Genomic DNA, 15,026 nt, shown 5'->3' with positions numbered 1-15,026 from the left:
CGGCTAACTCGTCTCGAGGAATTAACTCCAAAGATCGAAGATTAGCTCAACAAGAAGTTATGCTATGAGATATCGCAATAATCGAAGCGTCGTCATAGGAAGAGTAAAACCCTAGCTCATGATCTCAATCTTTTAGCTCAAAGAAGCTCAACTTTTCTTGTCCTAAAAGAACCAAAAAGGGAGCTAAAGGAAGAGCTAAGGAAATGAACAAATTTGTTATGTAAGAAATGACCCTTGAGTTGGTCAAGGTGACTCTTGAGAATGGATAATCTTTGAACACAATTATACCCTTGTTTGGGCTCCAAGATTTCGGTCATGGGCTGTTGAAAAGCCACATTTTTCACCTATAAATACCATTCTTACATGCTGAAGAAATCATACCCAAAAAGCATCAAGAAAATTCAGCCACCTCCCCATCCAAGCAACCCTCGGCCGCCGCTAGCAAGAAAGAAGTAGGAAAACTTGTGTCATAGTTTCGTGCTGAAAATTATTGTCAACACTGTGGAGAGGCCCTGTCCAAATTTTGGTCACCACCTGGTCTGAATTCAGCAAGTTTCGTACGTCCGAGTTTGAGCTGTAACGCCCTTGACTGATTTCAAAAATATAATAGCGGAATTTTAAAAATTTACTTAGAAGAAAGAAGGATTTAAAAATTTTCTTGACAAAATACATTTTCCAATATATACAATCAAAAGTATATACATGATCAATAAAGTGTTGTATCAAAATACAAATATCATTTTGATCATGTCAAAATGCTAACAAAATATCTTCTTCCTTCCTTCTTTTTGTACATATGACCTCGGCTCCAATCAACGTTCCGGCTTGTCACTCTTATCTGCATCACATTTAATAACTGGAATGAGTATAAAACTTAGCAAGTGGAACTCTAACAATCTATAAATATCATACTCTGTAAAGCATGACTTTGAAATCATTAAATACAATCTAACTCTTGAAACATGGAATAACATAGTATAACATGACCATAACAATGGTATTTCTCTTTTCTCTGGTGGTTTGATATATAAATAGTATCTCTGTCTCTGTACCTATATCTCATCGATATAAATCGATTACTATGTCGGGATATAAGCCTATTGTCGTTGATCAACTAATTGCATGCAATCTCTGACTATCTATTTATCAATCCAATAAATCATTTGAGCTCCCTCTTGGACATTAAAACAAACACTTTGAATACTCTTTTATTTTGCATTCCCTTTTATATAATTGAGACATATAAAAGCCTCTAATATACAACAATGTATATCCATACATAATTTGAATCAAGTGGAAGGGAATAGCATGTTAAAACCATTGAAATACAATACATATACTTCATGTGAGCACAAAAGATGAATTCCACTTACAACCAATGGAAAGCTTGATTCTAATCTCTTGGTATAAATCCTACAACAACAAACCATGTATTGAACCATCAACAACTTAATAATCAAATAACCATACCATAAAACCCACAAAACCAACACAATCATAAATTCCATAATTTCCACCAACACCACAATCCAAAAATAACTAAAACCACAAGCTTACCTTAGCTCCTTAAACCAAAAACGATCTTGCTCTCACTTCAATAACCCAAATAAAAGCTTGAATCAAAGGAACAAAAGAAAGGAATGAGAACCCTAGCTTTCCCTGGAGCTGAAAAACCGAGAATAGTGGAAAAGAATGAGGGAAAATGAGCAAACATTTGTATTTAATCACTTAAAGCTTCAAAACACGACTTCACGTTCATGCACCGTGGGTGCGCTAGTCCTTGCACCACGGGTGCGCTACGTAGGCTGAACCACATCCAAAAATCCGAAAGAAACGACCGCGGGTGCGCTGAGTTTTCTACCGCGGGTGCGATAGCCATTCTTTCCAATCACCACGGGTGCGGTAGCTTTTCTGGCGTGGGTGCAGCGTCCTCTGAAGCCAACAATATACTTTGCAACTAAAATCGAATCGCAACGTCGCTTCTTCTCATATTTTGGCAACGCTCCCAACAAGAAAGTTGCACCTCTATATCTTATCTAACAACTCCAATTGGCCTCATAGCAATTGGCTCAACATACAAATTATCATGAATTTAATCGTAACGTCCCTGCGCAAACAACTCAGGATACTTTTCTTTTATTTTGTTAATCATTTTGCTTGTATGAATATTCTTCCTTCCTCGACATTTAATCCTGCATTAAATCCCTATTTCTTCTTCCACCCGGACCGACAATCCCTCGCACCAAACGTTTCTTCCCGTGACCTTCAAAATCACATCTACGTAGTTGACTAAAATGGCAGATAATTTAATGAAACAAAGAAAGAGTCGACAATCGTAGTTGTGATTGTGATCTGCTGAAACGCTTTCATTTTCTTGATTTCGTTGTTTTTGTATGTCCAATTCTTGATCCTTATAATGGGTTGCACAGCTTCTTGTCCAGCTAATTTCATAACTCAGAACAAGAAACCCTCCTCCGATTCTTCTCCAACTCATTGGAATTCGAAGTCTTTGTCTCCTTTTCACTCATTTTCAGACCCTTCTGCCACTCCTGTTTCAATTACCCTATCTCTTCCCACCCCTTTAATCCATCATCCATCCTTGAGGAAAGGAGATTCCAATCACTTTGTTTCACTCACCTCCACTACTTATGGATCTCTCGTGCTCATTGACCCGCCGGATCACAGTTCCAACGCCCAAGATTTTGATAATCTAGTGGTCCCGACCGAAAAGGTTCAAGATACTGGTAATTCCGAGGACACTCTATCTCCAGATTCGGTTATCAATACGTGGGAGCTCATGGAGGGCCTTGATGAAGAGGAGTTTGATTTTCACATGGTGGGATACCCCAGAAATCTAGGTAAAGCAGAGGTGGATGATACTGATTTAAAATAGCTAATATAACTTGATTGTAGAGCAAAGGAATAATATATACATGCCTGGAATTTGTTTTGACACAAAACAAATCAAAATGACACTACGACGCGACGGAACCAAGTTGGATTTCTCCTCTTGTTCTCCTACTGATTTGCTGCTATTCTCACGACTTAGGCTGCTGTTCTTAATGATGTTTTCGAGCATATGGGTGTATATGATGTTAGGGGTGAAGGTGTATGATAAAGGAGGTGTTAAAGGGGCTATAATACACATTAAGTTGGGGGTTACAAGTCAAGGAGGTGAATGGTTATCAAATTGTTTCTTCCTCTCCTTGAGTTGGCCGATTCTTTTCTTCAACCTGCTGTATGTTTTCATTTAATTACCAGGTAATAAGTTGAGGAGAAATGATGTGTATCATAGTATTTGAATTACTATTAATTAGTGATTTAACTATGAGGAATTAAATCCACCTTAAGGGTCATTGAGGATGGTTTGAATGGTTTACTACATCTTTGAATTGTATTGACCAAACTCCAACTTATTTTGAATGGTATTTTATGGTTTAAATTTGCATTTTAATTGTTTAAGATTTCAAACCCCCGTTATATATATTTTAATGCATTAACCAATTAATTTAGTTTAGAATTTTGCTTAGAATCTTGCATGGCATTCATGACCTCAATTTTTAAATATTCCAATGCTATGCTTAATTTCTTGAATATGTTATACCTAGATTTACTTATCCCTACTTGCTTACTTATTTTAATTTAAACTTTAATTAAATATTGAATCTAAGAGAACTTATTTAATTACTTAGCTCCAATTAATTTATTAAATCCCAAAGACATTTTTTTTTCTTTAAATTAAATTATTCTTTGACTTAAATTAAATTATCTCAAATCTCCAAACTCCGGTCCGACCTCGCGTATTTATCTTGAAAAAAATAAAACTAAACATCTACCTTTAAAATAAATAATCCTGACTTAAAATTTATTAAAATAATTCAAACACTTCATACTTATATAAAATATTCATTTTTAATTTAAATAGTAGCAATTATGCATGGTTTATACGAAATCTGATTTTCGGGTCGTTGCAGAGAGAGATGGGTGCAAAATATAAGGGACAAATCAAGACCAAGTCTCCTTCATTTTGAATTTGAAGTTTTGTTGCTATCAAATATTGGTTGGAGGGATTAAGGATGAGGTGTGGCCGATTATACCATGCACAACAAGGCTAGGATAAGGTTGATTATTAATTAAATGGTGCTCCAAAAATCAAAGAATTATCTTACTAATTTAATACAAAGAAAGGGTCAAAGGTGATGTGTTGGCAAGGAATGCTCTAGCAACTAAGGGTGGCCGAATTTTATCATTTAAATGGAGGGGAAAATGTTTCTTATTTACTAAATTTATAACCCTTAAAAGCCTCACCTATCTTTTAATTAATTTAGTGAACTAACTCCTTAATTAAGGAACTTAAATAAATTTATTTCTTACTCACCTCAAGTAACTTAAATAATTCTTTAAACTTCCTTTTTAACTTAAATTAACTTACTTGATAGCTAAAATAAATTCTGGAAATGATTTCTGAATCTTAAATTCTATCTCAAAACTCCAACTCCAGTCCGGCCTCACTGAATTAACTGAAATGATAAAAATCAAACTACTGCATAAAATAAGCAACTTAAGGAAAAGAATTTAAATACTCATGAAATAAAATCATTTTAATTTAAAATACTAGAATTATGCATGGCTTATACGTAGACTGATTTACGGGTTCTACAATCCTTCCCCCCTTAAAAGAAAATTCGTGCTCGAAATTCGCTTATCCTTGATAACAAAAAAAAGTTTAGACTCTTAGTTCTAGAATACTAATAATCCACGCTTCCGATGTGCTACTCTGATAAGATAAATATTAAGCTGTCCTTACGTCTCCTCAATCCTAAATAAATTCGCCTACAAAAATCTGCGAATCGCAACTTAAAACAACTTATGGTGACTTAGTTTTATTCTACTATGACCTCAGAGTTTGACTTATCTCACAATTCCTCATACTAGAGATGATTGTCCAAACTTATCGCACATTACTTTTCTTATATTATACCCATAATGTTCATTGTCCTATTACATTAGCATTTAGACAGTTCAACTTAGGAAACCTTAGCCCCCAAAATTTACTGACCGACTTCTATCCTCGTTAATACACTTAAAAGTTAACCTTATCTCAATCCCATAACAAAATTAGCCTAAGATCCTTAGACTCTCCTCATTGAAACAAGTGTCACATTTTTACGTATCAGCGTAAAAACTTATTAAGTCATCCCATGGTAGCCTTAGAATAACTCTAATAAATCAACCTCACTTATACCCCATAGAGTTCTAGAATCCCCATATCAAAGTTTTTAGATCCTTACTCGGTAAAAGAAAATCTTAATATTCATCAATTGATAACTTATATTGAACACAACTAATTCCCTTTTGCTTTTATTTCACCCAAAATTTCCGTATGAACAAATATCCCATAAATTTTAAATTCAAACTTACCTAATCCAAATAGCTTTGAATAAAATAATTCCAATACACATATCCGTTTAGTCCCAAGTTTGTTAATGACTTCCAAAATTTCTCAAGACAAGGTGTCTACCTCACCTCTTACGTGCGTCTACCAATTAAACTAACCCTCATTGTATCCAACTTTCCTAAAAATTTTAAATTCTCACAAGGTATAATCTTCACTGTTAAGATCATGACTAAAACTTGTGACACATCAAACTTATGTTCCCAAAAATTTACTAACTCAATGTTTATCCTTATAACTTAACTAACCGATCAAATTTACCTTAAATCGTCATCACTTTAAATTCTTAATTTGCCACAACATTATTTCACTAACGCTTAAATTTTCACGCCTAGAAGAGAGGACTGAATAGTCAAGGTAGATAGACGGGGAACTCTACCTCGAGGATAAGTCTTTAGACCAAACCTCTGCATCTCAGTCTGAAGAAGTCTCGAAACTGTCAAATGAGCCATCACTGCGACTTTTCTGCTCAATGCATCCGCAACTACATTAGCTTTACCCGGGTGGTAGCTAATGTCACAGTCATAATCCTTCACAAGCTCCAACCAACGCCTCTGACACATGTTCAACTCCTTCTGCGTAAAGAAATACTTGAGGCTCTTGTGGTCGTTAAAGATCTGGCACTTCTCTCCATACAAATAATGCCTCCAAATCTTCAAGGCAAAACCTATGGCGGCCAACTCTAGATCATGGGTAGGGTAATTATTCTCATGGATTTTCAGCTGACGAGAAGCATATGCTATCACCTTCTCCTGCTGCATCAATACTGCGCCCAAACCGAGCTTTGAAGCATCGGTATACAACACAAAATCTCCAGGCCCTGACGGCATGGCCAAAACTGGTGCTGAGATAAGAGCTTGCTTCAAAGTATCGAAGCTCTTCTGAAACTCCTCGCTCCACACAAATTTAGTATTCTTCTTGGTCAATGATGTGAGTGGAACAGCAATAGAGGAGAATCCCTTAATGAACTTCCGATAATATCCTGCTAGCCGAAGAAAACTGCGGATCTCTGATGCATTCTGCGGCACAACCCAATCTCTGACTGCTGCAACCTTTGCTAGGTCTACCTCAATACCGCTGCTAGACACAATATGGCCTAAGAATGTCACCTTCTCTAACCATAATTCGCACTTACTGAACTTTGCAAATAACTTATGCTTCTGCAAGGTCTGCAACACTGTGGTCAGATGTCTGCAGTGATCCTCTTGATTCTTGGAGTAGACGAGAATGTCGTCTATGAATACTATCACAAACTGGTCAAGATACGGCTGAAATACGCGATTTATGAGATCCATGAAGATCGCTGGCGCATTCGTCAGGCCGAACGAAATCACAAGGAACTCGTAGTGGCCATAACGAGTCCTAAAAGCAGTCTTGGAAACGTCAGCATCTTTCACCTTCAACTGGTGATAACCGGAACGTAGATCTATCTTGGAGAATATCGAAGCTCCCTACAACTGGTCAAAAAAATCCTCAATCCTCGGAAGTGGGTATTTGTTCTTCACTCTAACCCTGTTCAACTCTCGGTAATCAATGCAGAGCCTCATAGAGCTATCTTTCTTCTTCACAAATAAGACTGGCGCGCCCCATGGTGAAAAACTCGGGCGAATGAACTCCTTATCCAGAAGTTCCTGAATCTGCTTCTTAAGTTCTGCCATCTCTGTCGGCGCTAATCGGTATGGCGCTTTTGATATCAGAGCCGTATCTAGCATAAGCTCAATAGAAAACTCCACCTCTCGCTCGGGTGGCATACCAGAGACGTCCTCAGGAAAAACGTCTGGAAAATCTCTAACAACAGGGACATCTGAGGCTGACTGGCTGTGTGCCTCAGGGACAGATACAAAAGTCCCCAAAAACGCCCGACACCCTCTATGCATGAGCTTCCTAGCCTGGACATAAGGTATAATGCGCGGTAAGGTAAAGTACCTGTCTGGCTCAAATAGGAACTGCTCCATCCCAGGCGGTCGGACTAGCACAGATCTCCGCTTGAAGTCTATCAACACTCTGTTCCGTAATAGCTAGTCCATCCCAGTATGATGTCAAACTCCGGCATCGGCAACACGATCAGATCCACATAAACGAGGTTGCCATGAAGCTCAAAATCTATGTCTCGGATCACATTGGTAGCTGTCATCTCTTCTCCAGAAGGCAATACTACTGAATATGCTATGTTTAGCCCCACGGTCTTGACTTTGAGGATATTAGCAAAGACCTCCGAAATAAACGAGTGAGTAGCCCCTGAATCTATCAACGCTTTCGTAGAGAAACCATATATAAAAATTCTCCCTGAAAGGTTGGAACACTAAGCTAAACCCAATAATCACAAGAACTCACTTATAGAAATGCAAAAGTCAAAGTTCTTTTAATTAAATTTCCCCAAGTAATACTAAGTTGAGCATGCAATCCTATCGCAACTCTAAGTTTAAAATCTTAATCCCGATTCCCAAAACATTGAAATTCAAATATAAATTTAAAGATGTAAGATACCTGTCATAAGCATGATTTCTAGGTTCGTCTCCGTAGCATGGAGAGCAAAAACTCTGCCTTGGGTAGGTAGATTCCTCTGAGGGCACTGCGGCAGCAAGTGGCCTGGACTACCACACTTGTAACACTTCCCTGAGCCATACATACACGGTCCGTCATGTCGGTGTGTGCACTTAGGACATACTGGATGCTCAAAAGTCTTCGGGGCTGGGCGTCCCCGCTGCTGCTGCTGACCTCTGTTTCTAGGCAGGCCGTGAAAATGCCTCTTATTCTGATGCTGCTGCTGAGGAGAAGGAGGGTGGTGTGGTACTGGAATCGGTCTCTTACCCTGGCGATCCCTCTCAATGTCACGCTGGTCCTACTCTGCAGCTAGAGCTCCGGAGACGGCAACATCATAAGTAGTAGGGCCAGCCACCCTAACATCACGGCGCAAGATTGGTCGTAGTCTGTCCAGAAAGTGTCTCAACTTTGCTCCAGCATCATTCGCAATTAGGGGCACGAAATGGCAACCCCTCTCAAACTTACTGATGAACTCCGTAACAGTTAGATCTCCTTGCCTCAGGGTCATGAACTCCCTGGTCAATGTGGAACACACCTCATCAGTAATATATTTGGAGTAAAATACCTTCGTGATGCGTGTCCAGCTCAGCGTAGCTAAGTTCAGGGCAACCGACGCTCCTTCCCACCATAAGCAGGCATCTCCTCCGAATAAATAGGTAGCACATCGAACTCTGTCTGCATCTCCCAGCTCCATGAACTCGAAGATAACCTTGAGGGACTTGATGCAGCCCTCGGCAATCATGGGATCAGACGTCCCTGAAAAATCCTTCGGCCTCATCTTCAAGAAGCGCTCATAAGTAGCCTCGGGCCCTGTCGGCCTAGCTGCCACAGCATTGTTCCCCGCAAACTGTGAGAAGAACTGAGTCATCCCAGCTAGCATCTGGGCATTCATGTCAGGTGGAGGGGGTGGAGGTCCATGCATCTCCTATCTCTGCTCCTCACCGTCATCTTGGCGAGGCTCATCATTTCTAGTACGCTCAAGAATACGTCTAGGGGACATACTGTTCCATACATAACCCATACGTAACCAACATGCATAATTCCATAATTTATTTTAAATTTAAATAAATAATGAACAATTAAAGTCTGAACGTAAAAATATTTCATGAGAGCATGCAGTTAAAATAATTCATGCTTTAAATAAAATGCGTAAATGTAAAACTTACAGACCGAAGACGTGACTTCATGAGCTTCTCATGGTCAGTAGTACTACAACCCTTTACAAGAACATAGGCTCTGATACCAGCTATAAAGGCCCGAAAATTCGTGTTTGAAAATTTGCGGAAAAATTTAAAATTTTCCCTTTAACTAATTAAAATGCCTCTTTAAATAAATAAACTGATAAAAAGATTCAATGTTTAAATAATCGAAAAAGTAATTATTGTTTGCAAAATAACAATTTAAAAATAATCCAACAAAAGGTAAAATGTTTTAGCATAAAAATAGTAAATGCTGAAAATGAGGTCCTCGGGTTCCACTACTGCTGACCCAAGATGGTTCACTGGTCCCCGCCCTCGATCCCGACTTCATCAGTACCTACAACAATCAAGTCTAGTGAGTCTAAAGACTCAGCATGCATACATCGTACATAACAAGTAAATATAGTAAAATTTCATGCAACATGAAATTATCATGAGACTGGCATAACGTGTAAATATCATGACATGAGTAGTTATAATACGTGCATAACTGAACTGAAAATCTTAAGTAAAATGTTTGCTCGAGAGAGCCCTGAAATAAAATGACATATCATAATTTTCTGTTGAGATTATATTCTACGCTAGTGGCCCATGAACTGAACTGAACTGATAAGTGACCACCAGGTGAAGTAATAATGGTATGATCAGACTAATGGCACAATATACTGGGTGGAACTGAACTGAACTGAACCGGTAAGTGACCACCGGTGATACAATAATCCCATGATAGTGAAATGACCACAATCAATATTGCATAAATCTCAAAAATGAATATTCTATATTTTTATGCACGTACATAATTAAATGGCCTAATTAAATATCCTGTAATATTTTACCACATGAATTGGATCGTTCCAAGGCTCGCTGCGACCTAAATCTAACATGAAAAATATTCAAATGATTTAACATGACCAAACTTTGTAATTGACTCCAAAAACGAGACAATTACGCCCAATGACATATTATTCAATCATGACTCCGTGCCAACCCGAACCATGATTTATTCATGATTTAAATACACCTAAAATGATAAAATAATGCTCCTAAAATGATACAAGTCGAAATTTTGGTGAATGGATGCCAAAACATGAAACGCTCCTTCGAGAGTCAATTTGGCACATCGCATTGTAATTTCTTGTACGACCTCTAAACTTAACCGAATCACAAACGACCAAAAACACGACCTTCCTAACTCAATGAGGTACTGTTCAGTCCAAGGCCATAGGCTAAAAGCCAACCAAAAACTCAAACGGCCCTCTGAACCGAAGCACCACTTGTTGTCCACAAAATACAGCAACAACGCTTTTGTGTCCTTGCGTCGTTTTCGAGGCTATTGGCCATCGGGATCAAGCCACCGACCAGAGCCTCTTCCCAAAATCCTAGGGGTTGGCTTGAACCATGGCTAAGGGCCTTAGGCCAGCCATAATCCAAGCAACAACCGAACAAGCCAAATGGTTCCACCCGAGAGCACGCCTGCGCGCGTGGGGAGGATTGCTTCGTTTGCTGTCATGGGCCTTTCCAGTGGCCATTTGATTGACCATGGCATGATCTAGACATCAAGGGGTATGATATGAAACGTGGCTAAGGGCTAAGAAGCCAACCAAGATCAATACCAACACCATAAACTCGAACATACACATGCAGAAAATGAAGGGGTCGAAGGGGCTTTTCTTGTTTTTATTTGAAAACCGATTCCATCACGAACCAATCCTCAAAAGGCAGACTTGGTCACGTCTTAGACATAATAAGGAGGTGTGATAACCATGGCTATAGCCCCTAGGGCAGCCAAGATCAGAATCTTTCTCCCTTGACAGCAAACAATAAAAATCGAGACTCATTGTGACAATATGGAGGAGTTGCTGTCGTTTCTAAATTTCCAGCGTATATGGGGCTTGAAAGAATGGACCAATATGATCCTAACATGTCCTAGTACATATCTAGATGCAGCCTTGGGAGCCTGGTGTTAGAGTAGGTGCACGTCAAGCCAAGTGTTGGCCGAGTGTTCACAATGAAACTCTATGTATAAACAATCTTTATTTTAATAATATTTCAAATTATTATTTTGGCACATTTTTATCTGTATACCCATGCTAGTTGCATAGATAAAGCCCTTGAATATACAAATAGTAGAAAGAATATGAGATGATCATATGATGAGCATCATGAAACTCATATTTGGAATACTGTATATTCTAAACAGTTCCTAGTCGATTCAGCCGCCGCTAAGAAGGAAATAGGCCGCTCGAGTTTGAGACTAGTATCTGCGATGTGAGTACCATGTTTCATTGGTAGGGGACATTGTGATGTCCGAGCATGCAGATAGGTGCTCCTGGTAGAGTGTACTGAACAACCCTCCATAAAGGACTTTCCAAGTGGTTCTCACTTATCGAGTGGAAACTTCCTAGTTTATGGTTGTACACCATTAGTCCTTATGACCCGGGACAACATTGAGACTCTATGTGCTAGCATTACACTTTGACTTGTTTACCGACTCTCAAAGGGTCATTAGGTGGCAAGGTTGGGTGTTTTGTCGAAACATATAGGAGCCGATGCATTGTAGTCGGGGATTCACCGCTTACCTTCGGGTATGGATATCCTATGTGTATGTAGTATGAAATCTCTGATCAGAGAATGGTGGTAATTATGAAAGGGGTTTCATAGATTACACCATCGATGCAACTACGACATGACACATAGTATCGATTCATTGACAACTCTCGATATACCAATGGTTGTCGAATCGGTCAGGATATATGAGTTGAAGGGACCGTACTGTACGCTAACCATAATTGAATGGTTCTTGCAGGCACTATCATTTGATACCTAGGGAATCATGTAAGCGATGCTGCTAGGCGTTTAACATGATTGGTTGGGTACTATCAGACTTGAGTTCTGACGTTCTTGTTATCAAGGAGTTGATAAGTAAGAATGGAGCAATTGGGGTATGCAAAAATAAGGACAAGTTTAGTCCAAATCACATGGAGATGTGAACCCACGGCTAGTTGTATCAATGAACCATTTAGGGCCACACAAGTACTAGCTTTCTAGATCCCGTTGAGAAGTAAAATAGTTCAATGTGTTGAACGACCTATAAATGAGTTTATAAGCGTAAATAAAAATAGAAGTATGACTTCTATAAGGAGAATGTAACTTTTAATTTGAGGAAGTGTTCCTAAATTAAAAGTTGACCAAACGAGTAATGTATTTGAAAATTGTAATTTTCATAAATATTATTATGGACTAAATTAAATGAATTCAAATGTTGAATTAATTAAATACCAGTGGACCTAGTAGAGTCCAAATAATTAAATTAATTCAAGTGTTGGATTAATTAAATAACATTGGGCCTTGTAGAGCCCAATTAGAAATAATTATTAAACTAGTAGACTTGAGTAAAATCAAGTAAACTTTAAATGGTCTCAAATGTGTTTGAGACATTTAAATTAAAAGTTCATGGGCCTTGTAATTGTTACAAACCCAAATAGAATGTGCATGGGGAGGTGAAGAGTTGGGAGACAACTTTTTCCATGTCCAAGGCATGACATGCTTTTGGGACAACACAACAACTTTTTCTACACCCAAAAAAAGTCTCCCTTCTCTCTAAGGCACCTCATGGCCGAAATTCCTTCATGTTATTCTCCAAAATTTTGTTCTTCAATTGTTGAGGAAACAGTACACTTCTAAAAAAAAAATGCTCTAATTTTTTTAGTGCAAAATTAGAGTGGATCTACCTAGTTGGTGGTGGGCTTGATTTGAAGAAAGGAGTCCAAAAGAAATGTGAAGCTTGTAGATTTTCTACCTTCAAGAGCTAAGGTGTTTACACCTTAGTTGGAGCCATTATCAATCTTTTAAGATTGATAGGTAAATTTCTAAACACACTATGTATGACATTTTTGTGTTTTTGTATTTGCTACAAACTAGTATATTGAGGTGCTCGATTTTTTTTTTGAAAAACAATTTTGAAACTTCCGTTGCGTATTCGGGCACCTTAATCAATCCCATTTCAAGTGGTATCAGAGCTAAGGGTACTAGTTTTTGTAGCATATACATGATATTATATTGAGGTCGATTTCTAACAGCATGAGATGTAATTTGGCAACAAATCAAGGCCGGTTTTTGGGGGTAATCTCGGCAACAAGCTGCTGCCCATTTCGGCCAGCTTGGGCTGCCCGACGGGCTACCCGAAACGGGCAGCAAGGGCAGCCCGAAGAGCCCCAAATTTAAAAAAAAAAAATTTTTTTTTGCATGTTGGCCGGAATCCGACGACGGAGATGACGACTAGGGTTTTCAAAAGATGTTTTGAAATATCAAAGTGTCATGGGCCTTGAGTTGTTGGGCCATTGGATGGCGAACATATTTGTGAAATTTAAATGGGCCAAAATGTTTTTGGTGAAAAATGATTTTTTAGACCCTTAAGTTTAAATTTACAAAAGTTGCAAATATTTTCTCATGAAATAAATAATTAAAGTTGGACTTTAATTATTTATAGTAAATGGTGATTTACAAGAAATTCAGTTATAAATAAATTAATTAGAAAGTAGACAAAGGTGTTTGTATACTTTGTTAATTTAGTTTATAATCGTGGCGGTTAGTGATTGGATCAAGATATATAATATTGGATCAATTAATTATTGTGATAATTAATTGATGGTGTATGATATGTGATATTATGCATGAAGGATGATCAAAAGCCCAAGCCCAATTTGCTAGGTGTATGCTAGGATATTTTGTGTTGAATGATTGTAATAATTATCAAATTTTAAGTGAGCTTGGTTTATGGCTCGTTCCCATCCCATGAGATGTATCTCTATTTGCCATGGATATGTATTTGTAAATATTAGTATAGTGGAAGATCAAGATTGGAATATGGTGGCCTTGATGATTATGAAGATCGAAGACATGTAAATATTGGAAGCTAATGTAATAGTTGCTTTTGCATCCCATGCATTTCCCTATGATTAGGCCCGTGTTTAGCTCACACGAACCACTAGTTTTAAGACGATTGATCATCCTTGTTTTGTTTACTGTTTATAATATATGCATGATATGTTATAAATAATGAGTATGTGCGTTATTATTATGATAATAACAAAGTTGCATGAATCCGGCAAACATACGATCAAACATGTCGAGCTTTTAAATAAAATGTGGGGACCCGGACGCTAATCATGTTCTTAATCATCATTGGACTAATTAATCAATTATAATAAACAAGGTCTAATTTTTTTTTATAAATAAAGCGGAACGTAGTGAAATAAAAATACATATATATACATCTCAGTATATAACATACAAATCCTGTATCACATACATTTATTCAGCTAAGGTTTAACAGCTAATATCAAGTGTCCAACCCTATCTCTAAACCAAGTACGGAATCTCCACTCTAATCACGATATCTCTTCATCTCCTCAACCCTGAACCTGTCCCACCTGTTTTCATGTACACATACAGACAAGACAACAGCTGGATAACTCCGGTGAGAATAAATCCCAGTATAAATCAACAAAACATGCAATCATATGATAAACATAAAAGCATGGACAGATAACAACAATATATATCAAATGCTGAAATATAAATAATATCAAACTGTCGACAATGCACGTGACTCCACGACTCAGACTAGACTCAATCCTAGTTTAGGGATCCCGGTTTCCAGACATTGGCGTTACATATTAACCAACAGTAATAGAAAAGACTCCAGTTCTATCCACGTCGATATGACATCGATCACCAGTAATAGAAGAAGCTCTGATTCTATCCACATCGGTATAGTATCGATCACCAGTAATAGAAGAAAACTCCGATTCCATCCACATCGATAT

At 38.0% G+C, this 15,026-nt stretch overlaps 1 protein-coding gene across 1 annotated transcript; it reads right to left on the bottom strand.

The window, feature by feature from the left end:
* Window positions 1-8,297: 8,297 nt before the first annotated feature.
* On the bottom strand, window positions 8,298-8,777 carry LOC140839131 (uncharacterized). Its single transcript, XM_073205765.1, has one exon. It carries the CDS (start codon window positions 8,775-8,777, stop codon window positions 8,298-8,300), a length of 480 nt encoding a protein of 159 aa, XP_073061866.1.
* Between the last annotated feature and the right edge of the window lie 6,249 nt (window positions 8,778-15,026).

The sequence above is a fragment of the Primulina eburnea genome, chromosome 8 (genome assembly GCF_022965805.1).
Source record: "Primulina eburnea isolate SZY01 chromosome 8, ASM2296580v1, whole genome shotgun sequence".
NCBI lineage: Eukaryota > Viridiplantae > Streptophyta > Magnoliopsida > Lamiales > Gesneriaceae > Primulina > Primulina eburnea.
Note: the sequence above shows the minus strand (reverse complement) of the source record. Positions and strands in the feature narration are given on the sequence as shown.

Excerpts from the sequence above, each read along its gene's own strand:
- LOC140839131 (XM_073205765.1), bottom strand. The coding sequence starts at position 8,777 with ATGAGGCCGAAGGATTTTTCAGGGACGTCTGATCCCATGATTGCCGAG.